We start from the raw sequence: 13,886 nt of genomic DNA, 5'->3' as shown, positions 1-13,886 counted from the left end.
TAAAACAAATGAGTACAAATTTGTAACATAAAAGTCAGGTTTATTATACAACACAGCCATGCTTTATAAACCAAGCCTGTGGCGGGGATGGAAACAGTTATAGGTGTTTGACACTGATGAAGTGCAGGATACGAGCACTCTAAGGCTAAAGAGCTGCTGGAACAAGGCGAAAATCTGTAGCATCATATTATGACCAAACACAATGATTCAGACTCCACTGTACGGTAGTGCATATCCCTGTCCTCTTGATTGACTGTGACTGTGCCCCTTAACTAAATGTCTCTGGGGTGGAAAGTCAACATGAAAGGTCACGTTGCAGCTTTTTTAAAAAACATTTTTTTAAAGAAGCACTTCACTACTTGGCCTGGTTCACTTCTAATTTGAAGCCCCTAGCAATTAACGTTCAGTCTCAATTATGGCATAAACATAAAAATGTGACCTCTGTTTTTATGTGTGGTGGGGGGTGGAGACACAGATAATTGTGTCTACTCGTCTTATGTCTAAACATGACTGCCCTGTCTCTATCACCGACACAAAGGACATTTTCAGTGTCACAACTAGCAGAGATAATGGTGACGTTCTTCAAACGATGATAAGACGTGTCTCTCGTCTCGGTTCAGATAAATAACAATACGGAAAGGAGAAGCTGGTATTTACATCAGGACTCGTGACCGAATCTCTGTCTGTACAACATCAGAGGCCTCTACAGTTATCTACTGTGGATAGCAGGGCCTTTGAGCTCTTCAGATGTGCTAAAGAACAAGGACCATACACACCAGCCACAACTCTTAAAGTCAGAAAGCAGTTTCAATAAAAACATAATTCAATTGTGTCAGCTGATCCAAAGTGCAGGGTATAAGTTAATGAGAACATTTTACAATTCAATTATTCCTTTGAAGTTTAAAAAGATAGGCCCCACCATTGGCCTTATCTTTAAAAAAACCCGATGTAAAGGAGAGAGGTGCGCTCCAGTGGATGAATTAAGAAGTTATGTTTTTCAGTGTGAGGTGAGAAGACTAGAGTTGGGCCAGTGGAGCTGTGCGGCCCTACTGCAAGGTGTCCACAAAAGCGTCAAACTCGTCGATGTTCTTCTCGTACAGGGCCAGTTTCTCCGGCAGCGAGTCCTGGTGCAAAAACATGGCATTTACACATTAAATAAACATTACTCTGGTGTAGATAATTACCTTCAAAAGTACTGCATGCGTTACACATTTATTTCACCCTTTACACGGTCAGTGGTGCATGCAGTGACGGTCCGGTTCCTGCGAAGCCACTGGAGCTTTTAAAATGCCGTAACAGTGGGACCTAAAATGGCGGTCAGCATTTAAACTGTAGGATGCCACATACCGCTGAAGCTCCTCTGAATCGAGTAGCATCTTTAGAACCGAAATTCTCAAGTTACTGCCCGGGCCCCCATAGTGCGTTATATTGTGAGATTCCTTTCCAAATGTTTGCCGTGTCCCTCTCGCTCACGATGGGAGAAAGAACATTATTATGCTCAGGCTTTTGTTTAGTCTCTTATTTGGAGAGACTGCAGGATAATGATTACGCTGAGCGGTGTCGGCCGCATGCGGAGTCGCACAGCCGGGGAGGGAAAGCGTTTATTTTCTGTGGCACGATCGTGCTGCTGAGCGAGGAGAAAGCACTGAAAACAAATTTCTGACTGTGATATTGTACGAGGGATCCATATCTGCAACTACTCCTAGTCAGTAACAGGGGTAACCCACCTGCCAGCTCAGGTCAATTACTGTGTAAATGCCTTTGGCTTGCTTCAGGTGTAGCCTCACAGCTATGACAGGAGAATACAGTCTAGTCTGCTCCACTATGTCTGTGCCAATAATAAGCGTGTTCTCTCACCAGGTCCTCGGCCATAGACTGGGCGCTGACGTCGATGGTGAGGCTGGCCAACTGCGGAGGGTTCTGGAACTCTCTGTAGAACGTCCCCAGGTCCATGGGAAGGAGGTCGTCCTTGGAAAAGGCGGGTTTCTGAAAGGAGACGAAGGCAGGCGCGGTCACAGCTGCACACCTGTCAAACACAAACCTGGCACCAGCAGGACCGGTGAGGCTTACTGAAGACTCACTGCTCTACACGCACAGACACGCCAGGATACGCTGAAGCCATACCGCAGGAGAGGCCGTGCTGCATCATGAACACAGCCATGGCTACAGGGCCGTCGACAGGCATGACCCAAAGTAGACCACGGCTGAGTGCCGGATTGCTTTTTATAACATACACAATCAGTTAATTGATGACAATAGGCCCATTATCTATTTTGTAATATTTGAAAGTGATAGTTTGTAGATGAATACTGATTACAAACAGGCTGTTTGAATAACTGTTACTGTTATCAGATTTATAATCACTGTAGAACAAGGTCTCAGCCAATCAGGATCAAAACAACCGGTTTAATATTCTCTGGCTACATCCTGTGTGTAGAGCAGTCCTTCTGAAGCCGTGACACAGCATGGCAGTGTGTCTGCAGATCAGAGGATATTCGACACGAAGGTTTCATTCGTCTTCCTGGTGTTATTTTCTTACCAATATTTAAGATTTAAGTTACTCTGCACACATGGTCTTAGAAAATTACAATAAACATAGTATACACATTTTATGTGAAACCGTTTTCCAAAGGCTAGTTTACTTTCTCAGCCTTATTATGCAATATTGCTTTAAGAAAAGAAACTCGGGTGCATATCAAATATGACTAATGCTACATTACAAGCGCATAAGCCATTTAAGACTGTGTTTTCTGTGTATCATTTTCCAGACATTTTGCTGTTCATTCTCTGCTTCAAAGCAGTTATTTCAAATGGGGAAATCCATTGTTCCTTTGTGTGTGCCATTTCAAAAGGCGACAGTTTTGAATGATAAGGTTTTGTTTGGATTTTAGCTGTCCCTGGCAGTGGTACTTAGATTTGCTTTTGGATGGAATAAATATTTCTATGAAAACACTTTTAAAAATGGAAAATGACCACAATGAAATAATCCGTTTTTAAAGTTGACACAATTTTCAAATGAGTGAGAACTGTATGATTTAAGGAGTGAAGGACTATGGTTTAATATAGCCACCATAGACATAGACCAGCACTATCTGTCCTCTTAATGATGTTCCAGACTGTTTATTTTGGCATGCCTATTGCTTGGCCTATGTCTCTTTTGTTCTTATTTCTCAGCCTCATAATGGCTTCTTTGACTGCTATTGACACAACTCTGACCCTCATGTTGACAAAGGCAAATAACAGACCCCAGCGGCAGCCAAAAGCCAAGAATCAATGCCTGTAAAGTAGGAAGTGATTGAATCCACCTGACTAATCAGAAACACCTGTGAAGCCATTGGTCACAAATATTATGGCCCCCTGAAATGGGGGCATGTATAAAAAGTGCTGTAATTTCTCCATGGTGAAACCAAAATGCATAAAAATACTCCACATGAATTATATGAATTGTCTGATTACAGATCTAAGGTTGTGGAGTATAGAGCCAAATGAAGAATACATGCTCCTGTCCCAAGACTTATGGAGCTCACAGTAAACAGTACATACAATATCACAAATTGTTTAGGAAGACTAAAACAACACGATGACGTGTTTACATTTGCTTTCAGTCTTTATGTTTATGAAGCACAGGTCGTCAGACACGTGGAAGCTGAGCTGAGCGTAGCTCCGAGCAGAGGGGTCAGGGGCGGGTACGTACGAAGTCGACCATGACGAAGTCGTCCTGCGCGGGGCCGCCACTGTCACTGGAGCCCTGCGAGTGCAGGCTGCCCTGCAGGGGGGAGGCCGTGGTGGGGGACTCTGGGGGCTGCACCTGGGGAAATGGGCCCCCTATCATCAGTGAGAATCGCACGCCCCGATATCTTAACATTACTCATCTCAGCGGTTAACTCCTCAATATATTTAAAGGTCCCATATTGTGGAAGAACAACATTTCCCTTCCTATATGGATTATAAAGGAGTCAAAGTGCTATAAATACACTGTGAGAGTATCAAAATGCTCAGACACCAAATAAATCCACACAATCCATATGAAGAAAATGTGCATTTAAACTTCCACTCATTTACTTCAGCACAGTCCACCATGCAGCTGGAACAAATCCAAGAGATCGGCATTCAGTTTGTTGAGCTCGCCAGCGAATCAGAACAGATATCAATGTACATTGATATCAATGAGCCTTAAAGACACAGTCACTAACACAGACTGTTATTGTCAAAGTTCATGCTGGATAATTGATTTGTAAATTTTGTTTTTGATTGTTTTTGGTAACCACACAAACGTCTTATGGATATCTGGATCTAAAATAAAACACTGGAAAGATGTACACTATGGGACGTTTAATGAAACTGAAAGATTTCAGACTTATGAATTTCAAGCAAAACAGAACAAAAAAAAAAAAAACAGGATTTATGTTACCATGATTTCGTTTATTAATCGCACTAGCACAGAATACTGCGATACATATGGTGTAATCACTCAAATAACTTTCAAAAAGAGCAATCCCATATAGAGACAGGACATATTGAGGGTCTCCAGAGCTCTGAGGGCACTACCTCACAGAGAGACAGGCAGGGAGGCATGGGAGCTGTGTGGCCACACTGAGTGGACCACATTCACATTACTTACAGCATCAATCCACATGAAGACGCAGCCTCTAATAACCGACTCACCATGGGATCGGTCTCCTCCGAGTCGAACGCTTTCGGAGCGAAGGCAGCGAAGGGCAGCTCCTGACTGGTCATGGTCACCTGAGTCAAACACAAACGCCGTTCACTGGTCGCCCGCTGCAAACGAGTCTGAAGCAGCAGCACAGGTAAACGCGCACAAAACCGGTGTCGTCTAGCTGACGCTCGGTCGAAGCGGGCGCTTCATGGGAAGGCACTGCCTATTCTCTTACCTTGGGGCAGCCAGTAGTCTAGTGGTTAAGGTATATGGATATATGTATACTGGAACCTGGAAGGTTGGTGGTTCAAGCCCCAGTGGGGCCGCGATAAGATCCGCACAGCTGTTGAGCCCTTGAGAAAGGCCCTTAACCCCACATTGCTCCAGAAGGGATTATCCCCTGCTCAGTCTAATGAACTCAGTCACTTTGGACAGCGAGTGCGCTGTTGTGTAGCTGTCCCTCAGTCAAAGTGAGTTCAGCCACAGCGCGGTTGTGTAGCTGTCCCTCAGTCAAAGTGAGTTCAGCGAGTGTGCTGTTGTGTAGCTGTCCCTCAGTCATAGCGAGTTCAGCGACAGCGCGGTTGTGTAGCTGTCCCTCAGTCAAAGTGAGTTCAGCCACAGCGCGGTTGTGTAGCTGTCCCTCAGTCAAAGTGAGTTCAGCGAGTGTGCTGTTGTGTAGCTGTCCCTCAGTCATAGCGAGTTCAGCGACAGCGCGGTTGTGTAGCTGTCCCTCAGTCAAAGTGAGTTCAGCCACAGCGCGGTTGTGTAGCTGTCCCTCAGTCAAAGTGAGTTCAGCCACAGCGCGGTTGTGTAGCTGTCCCTCAGTCAAAGTGAGTTCAGCGAGTGTGCTGTTGTGTAGCTGTCCCTCAGTCATAGCGAGTTCAGCGACAGCGCGGTTGTGTAGCTGTCCCTCAGTCAAAGTGAGTTCAGCCACAGCGCGGTTGTGTAGCTGTCCCTCAGTCAAAGTGAGTTCAGCGAGTGTGCTGTTGTGTAGCTGTCCCTCAGTCATAGCGAGTTCAGCGACAGCGCGGTTGTGTAGCTGTCCCTCAGTCAAAGTGAGTTCAGCCACAGCGCGGTTGTGTAGCTGTCCCTCAGTCAAAGTGAGTTCAGCCACAGCGCGGTTGTGTAGCTGTCCCTCAGTCAAAGTGAGTTCAGCCACAGCGCGGTTGTGTAGCTGTCCCTCAGTCAAAGTGAGTTCAGCCACAGCGCGGTTGTGTAGCTGTCCCTCAGTCAAAGTGAGTTCAGCCACAGCGCGGTTGTGTAGCTGTCCCTCAGTCAAAGTGAGTTCAGCCACAGCGCGGTTGTGTAGCTGTCCCTCAGTCACAGTGAGTTCAGCGAGTGGGCTGTTGCTGGTGGGGGTTGATGGGAAGATGCCGCCCGTTCTCTCACCTGTGTGGTGGGCTTGTTGACGAAGGCGCCCACCTTCCTGGTGAAGGTGGTCTCCAGCGCGCTGGAGGGGGACAGGCCCTTCACCTCGCCGCTCCGGGACATGGTCTCAGCGTCCTCACTGCCGTTCAAGAAAGGGACCACACCCAAATATGTCATCATACCATAAGTCCCGCGTTTCCAGACCTTTCTGTTCATCCTGGCAGCTCTTACACGATAGAATCAGACCAAATAGGTCATAGAGAGCCAGGTCTTCCTGGTGTCTCCAATTCCAGCCAACTTCCTCATCCAACATTTACTGAGCAACTGAAACACTCTTTAACAGTTCAAAATGATAAGAGCCTCCTACTGGTTATAGGCAGACAGACAACTTTAAGACGTAGTTTATGTTTGCACTTATTGTACATAGCTTTGTCTAGTAAATGTAATGTTACATTTTGAATAAACTAACTAACAGGGTTGGGACTGTAATGGGGGAGGTACCCACCCGTTGGCGGGTGTAGCGGGGTGGTGGTGGTGGTGGTGGTGGTGGGCGGTCTCTGCAGGGTGGCAGGCGGGCACTCGTCCCAGGTCTGCCGGGGTGCCGTGGGAGGGCTGCAGGGGTGCGTGGGGCACCCCGCCCTCCTTCCCCGGGACCACCATCTGCAGACGACACAGCGACTCATCGTCACGTTTAAAAATACCCACAACTCGCCCCGCCGCAAACGGACCGACTGTCAGGGGTCTGAGTGACCTACGCAACACGGGCACCCCTGAGCAGGAAAAGGGTTTAGGAAGAACAGACCGTAACAGACATGACTCTAAGGCGGGGACAGGTTACCTGGTGTGGATGGGCAGTGTTAAAGACGGCCGGGTAGCAGGGCTCGGCCGCTCCGAGCGCAGGAGGCTGATAGGAAAGACGAGAGCTGTACAGCTGGGAGAACGACAGCCAGGGGGAAAAAGACAGGAAAGACAAGGGCGAAAACACGGATCAGAAGAGAGAGAGCAAGACAAAACGGGAAAAAGGGAGAGAAAGGGGAAGCAAGAGAGAACCGGAGAGAGGGAGAGAGAGAGAGAGGGAGCAAGAGAGAACAGGAAGGTGAGCGAGAGCGGGAGGGAGCAAGAAAGTGAGCGAGAGCGAGAGGGTGAAAAAGAGAGAGCAAGACAGAACAGGAAAGAGAGGGAGACAGAGAGAGTGAAAAAGAGTGAGAGAGATGCCGCGCCTGCAGTAACAGCAGGGTTAGCGCAGGGGATGCAGAGACAGAGCATGGTGGGCAGTCTGCAGGCCTTTGTGAGGGGTTACTTACCTTGGCCTGAATAAACCAATCAAAGTGAGCCGCCAGGGTGTGCATTAGTTTAGGAAAGCGGGAACATTAAATCAGTGTGGGACTCAACCAGCTGCCAGTGGGTTAAAGAGGGGCTCTTTTCTAAAGCGCATTAAAATGTAAAAACCCAAGCAATCTACGTTCAGTTAAATGTAAGCGGTTAATATTTAGCATTTTAGAAGGGTATTTGAAGACCTATTTGTTTCTACTGGGCCAGAACAGGCAGCGGTGGTGGTTTTAAACTGCAGTCCTCCCAAAGGAGAAACTCACTTGGTGTGAACAGGCCAGGCCCATCATGGGGACCTTGAGAGTGTCCATCACAGCTGGTTTAGGGCTCTTAATGTGTGTTTTACCAGCAGTGACCACACACTACGCACAGACGCCAACATAGAGAGAGAAAGAGAGAGAGGGGGCAAAGGAGAGGAAGAAACCAAACACCACGTATGAAAATATAAAAACCGCAGCATTATGGCTTGCTAATGCTACCTGGACAATAGTGTGTTTTCATTTTAAATAGATTTCTTTTTCCAGATCAAGGGAAACTTCGTTTGAAAACTATTCAGAAGCACCAGGTGATGTTGAAACATTATTAAACTGGGCAGCTACTTATAACGCTAAATTTGACTGGAATGTATCATGTTTAAATCCCAATATCCGGTCCTCGGACAGACTAACCACTGAATTTGTGTCATTGGCTTACTGGGTCAGGCACTGGGAACCAATGTCTCAGAAAAGCACAAATGGAAAATTCGACAAATGTACAAAAAATTGCAAATAGAGGGTGACAATGTCGACAAGAACATGTGTAAAAATTATGTCGGCTTAAAACAACACACACACACACACACACACACACACACACACACACACACACTACACTGACTATTTGCATTAGTGCACACAAATGCACTCATTTGCTTATTTCACTTATTAACTGAGGGAGACGGCTCCATGGCTAGTGAGCAGGTACCTGTGAAGGGGGTGAGGTGGAGAAAGAGGTGGTGCACACTTCTTGGGAGTCTTCCACACCAGCATACGTCACTCCATCCTCATCGCCCGCAGTCCTGCAGCGAGGTTAGAGAACGTTCCGGTCAGACCAGAGGCATTCGCACACACACGCGTGGACTGGCCTGGTTAAAATGCTAACTTGGATGTGTTGTTGAACATTCATCAAATACGTAGGGCAGTGAGAGAATGTCCTAAATACTATTTAAGTCCCAGAAATGAGTTCCTTCCAACGGTTGATAAAATGTCAGACATACCTCGATTTATGTATAAATATATACTGTGGTAAACATTTCAGGCCATTTCACCCAGTCCTAGTCATAGGTAACTCCCAACAACACTCATTTCAAATTAATCTCAGAGCCATCCGTACTGATTATTTAGCATGCTAATCTGGCCACCAATTACGCCATATTAGGCGTAAATAGCACAAACCCTCTCACCTGTAGTTGCACGGGTGCATGTGTCCTATATTGGCGAAGGGACGCTCCACAAAGTGATCGATTATGATGCCCATTATTGGGGCTGTCCTCTCAAACTGTCTGTGCAAAACAAGAGCAAAGAGCCAGCAGAGGATTAGTCCAGTGGGATCAGAGGGAGGACGATATCAGGTGTAGGCTAAATCCTGCACTTGATGTTCAAGATGGCTGAAGACAACTGACTCTTTTTGAATTGTACCTTATCTGATCTAATGACCTTTGACATGCATTATTGTACCTCACTTTGGATAACAGCATCTGCTAAACACATGTAATGGAAGGTAACGACTATATTGAGCTGCTGTGGAGGGTCTTGTATCTGCAGGACTAAACCCAAAAGTACACTGGGAGCAGCCAATGAGGATAGAGAACACTGGAATCCAGACCATAGGGTTGTGGACTCTGTCCACCTTAAAGCTGCATCATTGAATGGCTACACTGTATCCTTAAGACTGTAAATGCTCCACAACTCAAAAACAAATAAAAGCTGGGTCCAAACCTCTTGTGACCAAATCGTAATACCAGGTTGCTAAATGGTAATAAATGACGGTTTTGCTATTACTGAGAATTCAATTTAAGGCACATGTTTTCACACAAAATTGATAAGAAAAAAAACCACCCCAAAAAAACACGAACACAAGCCCTGGAAATTATGCTGGCTAAGCAGTTCTGTAGCTATAATGGAAGCTGTGCATTCAGAAAGTGTGGTACATACGGTAGGCACTGACATCCATACCTGGTGGACATGAAGGCCAGGTTGGTTCTGTAAGCGCAGGACAGGGTTATGGTACCAATGGGAGTCCCCACAACACCCACACGCACTGTCTGGAAACCTACAGAAACATTTTATTTTAAAAATTTTATCCAGGAAGGTTTACTGTACATGCTTGTCAATTTGAAAGGCGATTAAATGCAGGCTATTCCACTTAAGTAGTTGAGAATGCACAAGAATTGGCAGCCCACAGCTCTACAGTAATCAAAATTGTAGATGCGCAGGTTTAAGTCCCTCTGTAACATGACAACCCTATGCTGTGACGCATGAAGAACGTACCCTCTCCAAGACCTGCAAGCTGAACTTCCCCAAAATATATCCTGCAAGAGAAGAGAGGTCTGAGCATCCTGAATACCCTTTGAGTAGACAACGCTCTCATTTCATAACAGGCACACCAGTCCTAAAGTTTTAATAAGCTGTTGTAAAACAATGCATTTCACATAGATTTGAATGGTTTGCCATAAAGGTTATCCTGAGTAACATGTTTGTTTGGCAGCGTGCCTTGTACATACATTACAATGTATTAGAGAACTACAGATTTACTTCCAAGCATAATTTGCTTTGGAAAGCAGGAACATTGCCCACCTCTCGAAAAAGCCACCATTTCTACCAAAACAATGATGTTTTATCATCAATAAAGACAAACTTCTTAGTATTGAAATGTCCGAAATGATTTATTTTTAGCCTGCACCATCTGGTGGCGCATCCTCCAAATATCTACCTCAGATAATGTGAAAATACCTGTACAGAATGACATAGTCGTGGCCTTGCTTTCGTGACAGCTTGTAGGCCGGGGTTACTCTTGTGATGGCTAGCAGTGATTTCAGCAGTAAGGACAGTCTGTTGTATACGGTGTAGGAGACTTTGATATCTTTGTCACACCTAGGATACAACAAGTCACATGTTAATATTCCTGCACAGCCATTTCTGACATGTGGTTTAAGAGGGTAAATAATCCCTTTAAACATGAAGAGGAAAGAAAAATGATCCGCTTTTTTAAATCGTATGATTGCAATTGTGGTTGGAACAAAAACCAGTATAGACAGGGGGACCCCAGGACCGAGTTTCATAATGACTTGTACAGTACATAGCATAAATACGTTTGGTCTCATGGTAGAGAAAATTCATATATCTATATTCATGCTAGCTTTTTTTGTAACTGCACGTGCTGTGCTTCCTTGTTTTGTTGCAACTGCATGTGGCATGCTGTTAATATACTGCTGTATGGTATGAAAAAAACAGACAATCATAGAAGATATCTTACTTCTCGTTCATCTCCAAACACCAGGTCTCCAACTCCATGGAATCCCCCTGTACAAGGACCAGAACAAGAGATAAAGAAGCTGTAACCTTCTGAGATAAAGAAGTTGTAACTATTTTCTTTTCTGATCAGTGTTGACACTTTATTTTCATATCTTTATTGCAGAGCATCAGGCCAATTCTGATAATATTCTGCTGAGTGTCCAGCATATCCAGACCGTCTAGGCATGGCCTTACCTCTGAGGTCTTCAGGGATATTTCCACACACATTGACCTGCCAATGCCAGGCAGCTGGCCAGCCAGTGCCTTCTTGGCTTCATGTGTCACCTCTGGGATATCTTTTATTGCAAGATTAAACTGAGGAAAATAAATTAAATTAAATAAATTATTCAGGTCACATCAAAATGTTTGCATCAACCAATTCCCACACAGATTAAAATGTAATAAATAAATAAAAATTACTGTTACATACATTCGACTATGCAAGAGAAAGCATGTATGAAAGTTGTTGAGGCAGGTGCCACCATGTATGACTGTATATGTCTTCAAACAGTCAGACAGACAGTAGCCAAGTAGTTCCTTTGAACTGAACAGAAGGGCCTACCCAGTCTGAGCCTGTGGGTGAGGATGAGGAGCGAGTACAGATCTTCTCTCCAAGGCGAGCCTGAACAATCACCTGTACAGTCTACAAGAAGATAAAACAGTTTGTGGAACTGAACAATTGGTGCAGTTAAGCACATTACAGCAACGTTGTGACAATTTGGGAGAATAAACACTTATATTGGACACGACAAACAAGAGTATCCCATGCCTTCAACGCGAAGAATTTGATAAATTTGTCCAGGTCTTTCTTGTCCTGCGGGCTGAGATCACTCTCCATATTGGAAGGCGCCTGTGAGAATGTCAAAACATTGAGGTCAAACTGGAGAAGATGCACAGTGAGATAAACATTTAGGCTAGCTAATGTATGTTTCAGTTACATACCTGTATATAACTTTACATACCGGAAATAACTGTTTACGTTGCCATTATCATTCAGCTGGCATGTTTTACAGACTACAGTGGTAAACATAGCCTTCTTCGTCCTCACCTTTCTGAAACCATAAATCACCAGCCTATTTCGATATCTTAGTCTTCCTTGACCTGAAATGTTTGTTACTACAAGCTAGCTGGCTAATTATGGCAGCATCAAATGGCAAGCTGACAAATAGATGCGTAAATAGCTTACCTAGACTAGCTGATTCAAAACATCAACATTTATATTAAAATAATAATAAAATAAAAACTATCTAGTTGGTGAAAATTGCAGTTTATATGTCATATTTCGGGCTGAAACAACGAGCTAACGATAACGTTAGTTGACAATGCAATAGTACTTCAAGATTTAAAATCGCCAGCTAGTTAGCCAGACAGCTAACCGTTAGCCAGCTACGTGCAGGTACTTACAGTTCATTACAATTTCAGATTTCACCGTCGGTATTTCAGGGATGTTTCGTTTGATTAAATTATACGACCAGCACCACGTTTAATGCGTCCTAGTGACATGCAATTGAGATATTAAATATAATAAAATCAAGCGATTAGCAAATCTGAGTGTGACAACTGCCCCATTTCTTCTGTTTATTTTCATTAGCTAGCCAGCTAGGTCAATACGACGGGCTATCTACGTACGTGTATTTTGAAGCTTTAAATTCTATTCGCCACTTTCGTCATATTTAATAATCGCCCATTTAAAATAAATTACAACACTTACATAGACATACGGGTAATGATTAGAAGTTATTTATCGAAAAACAGTACGTAGCTAATTTATCCGTGTGCATTCCAATTTGAACACGCATTTCAGGAATCTTGAAAGTGCAAGTCTCGTGACAAAGTTGCAGTCTTCGCCAACCACGTCACCATGTGAATTCGGTCGTATAAACAAACAAACCATAGGCCTAATGTTAGCTAACGTTTATCCAGCTACACAGGTAAAATCACATCGCCATCTCGCAAAACCATTTGATTTATTGGGAAATAAAAAGATCTACATTGAAAGTGGTTTCCCCTCGTTCCTAATATGGCTAGTCTAGCTAGCCTGTAGAACAATAATGACGGTTGGTTAGTTGCGTAGCCGTAGCAAGATGTAGCCAGCTAGTTACAAAAACATACTGGAGAGCTAACCAGCTAACGACGGACATTTCAGATTGCTGGCTTGCTAGCTTGCTAACTAGATGCTTGACAAGGTATCATATCATTAGCTAGCTAGCGTTACTTCGCCTTTATAACTTTATATGTTCATGAATGAAATCATATGGTCGATGTGGGTGTAGAGTACGTTTAGCTAACTTAGCATACGCATTTGCTGTTCAGCAAACGTTAATAAGTAGCCAGGACTCTTTAGCAAAAATAATCTTCAGCAAATATACTCTTCTTTGTGACCAAATGCATTCCAATTTTATTTGAACGCGTGATATTGGATTGGGATTATCAAAGGACATTAAACCACAACGGTTCATCGGTAACAGATACTGTACACAAAATTATCATGCTGTTTCTCATTTTATGCTTAAAGTGAGAATTGGTTCGACTTTGTTCCCAAACATGTTTACTAACAGTTCGAAGGAAAAATGTTATCAAATAATCTACTCATCCGCACTGGAGCACGTCACAATGTACGATTTAATTATGTTCACCTCGCATAACACAACGTAATTGGCAATTACAGTTTCGAAGTTGTCTATAAACTGGGTTTATACAACACCCAGCTACGCACTGTCGTTTTTATCGGCTGCACTTAAGTATTCGAATTTATTGATTGACAACAAGGTTAGCTACATGTCTCCCCTAGGTATACATTTAAGTTTACACTTTACCTATCCCCTTTGTAGTTTCTTCAGTTATAGCAAACAACATGGCTGTTACACATTCATCACGGTATAGTCATTGCACGAAAACATGTCCTTGGTATGTGATCAAAGATCACATGTGCATTCCCATGTGAAAAATGATTGTGCTGAAGCATACTCGTAATATAGTAT

At 44.0% G+C, this 13,886-nt stretch overlaps 1 protein-coding gene across 7 annotated transcripts; it reads right to left on the bottom strand.

Moving 5' to 3' along the window:
* Positions 1–19: 19 nt before the first annotated feature.
* Positions 20–13,787, bottom strand: atg13 (ATG13 autophagy related 13 homolog (S. cerevisiae)). Of its 7 annotated transcripts, none has more exons than XM_061246381.1 (18): positions 13,722–13,787; positions 11,675–11,755; positions 11,468–11,548; positions 11,101–11,220; positions 10,868–10,914; positions 10,345–10,485; positions 9,883–9,923; positions 9,568–9,664; positions 8,796–8,894; positions 8,318–8,411; positions 7,618–7,716; positions 6,864–6,956; positions 6,531–6,685; positions 6,047–6,164; positions 4,666–4,743; positions 3,695–3,808; positions 1,858–1,986; positions 20–1,124 (listed from the first exon to the last, which is right to left on the bottom strand). In XM_061246381.1, exons 2-18 carry the CDS (start codon positions 11,741–11,743, stop codon positions 1,047–1,049), a joined length of 1,653 nt encoding a protein of 550 aa, XP_061102365.1. In that variant the 5' UTR covers positions 11,744–11,755; positions 13,722–13,787; the 3' UTR covers positions 20–1,046. The 7 variants fall into 7 exon arrangements, with proteins under 7 accessions (XP_061102365.1, XP_061102368.1, XP_061102366.1 ...); XM_061246384.1 differs by lacking the exon at positions 13,722–13,787 and adding an exon at positions 12,310–12,972 and having other exon boundaries at positions 6,080–6,164; XM_061246382.1 differs by lacking the exon at positions 13,722–13,787 and adding an exon at positions 12,617–12,971.
* Positions 13,788–13,886: the final 99 nt, after the last annotated feature.

This window comes from Conger conger, chromosome 6 (assembly GCF_963514075.1).
Source record: "Conger conger chromosome 6, fConCon1.1, whole genome shotgun sequence".
In the NCBI taxonomy this organism is placed as follows: domain Eukaryota; kingdom Metazoa; phylum Chordata; class Actinopteri; order Anguilliformes; family Congridae; genus Conger; species Conger conger.
This window is presented reverse-complemented; position numbering and strand designations above follow the sequence as displayed.

Bases quoted from the DNA above. Each gene is read 5' to 3' on its own strand.
- atg13 (XM_061246381.1), bottom strand. From the start codon at position 11,743: ATGGAGAGTGATCTCAGCCCGCAGGACAAGAAAGACCTGGACAAATTT. The intron at 8,895-9,567 runs GTATGGATGTCA...TGTTTTGCACAG, and splicing joins CTGGCCTTCATGTCCACCAG to ACAGTTTGAGAGGACAGCCC. The intron at 6,686-6,863 runs GTAACCTGTCCC...TGTCGTCTGCAG, and splicing joins ACACTGCCCATCCACACCAG to ATGGTGGTCCCGGGGAAGGA.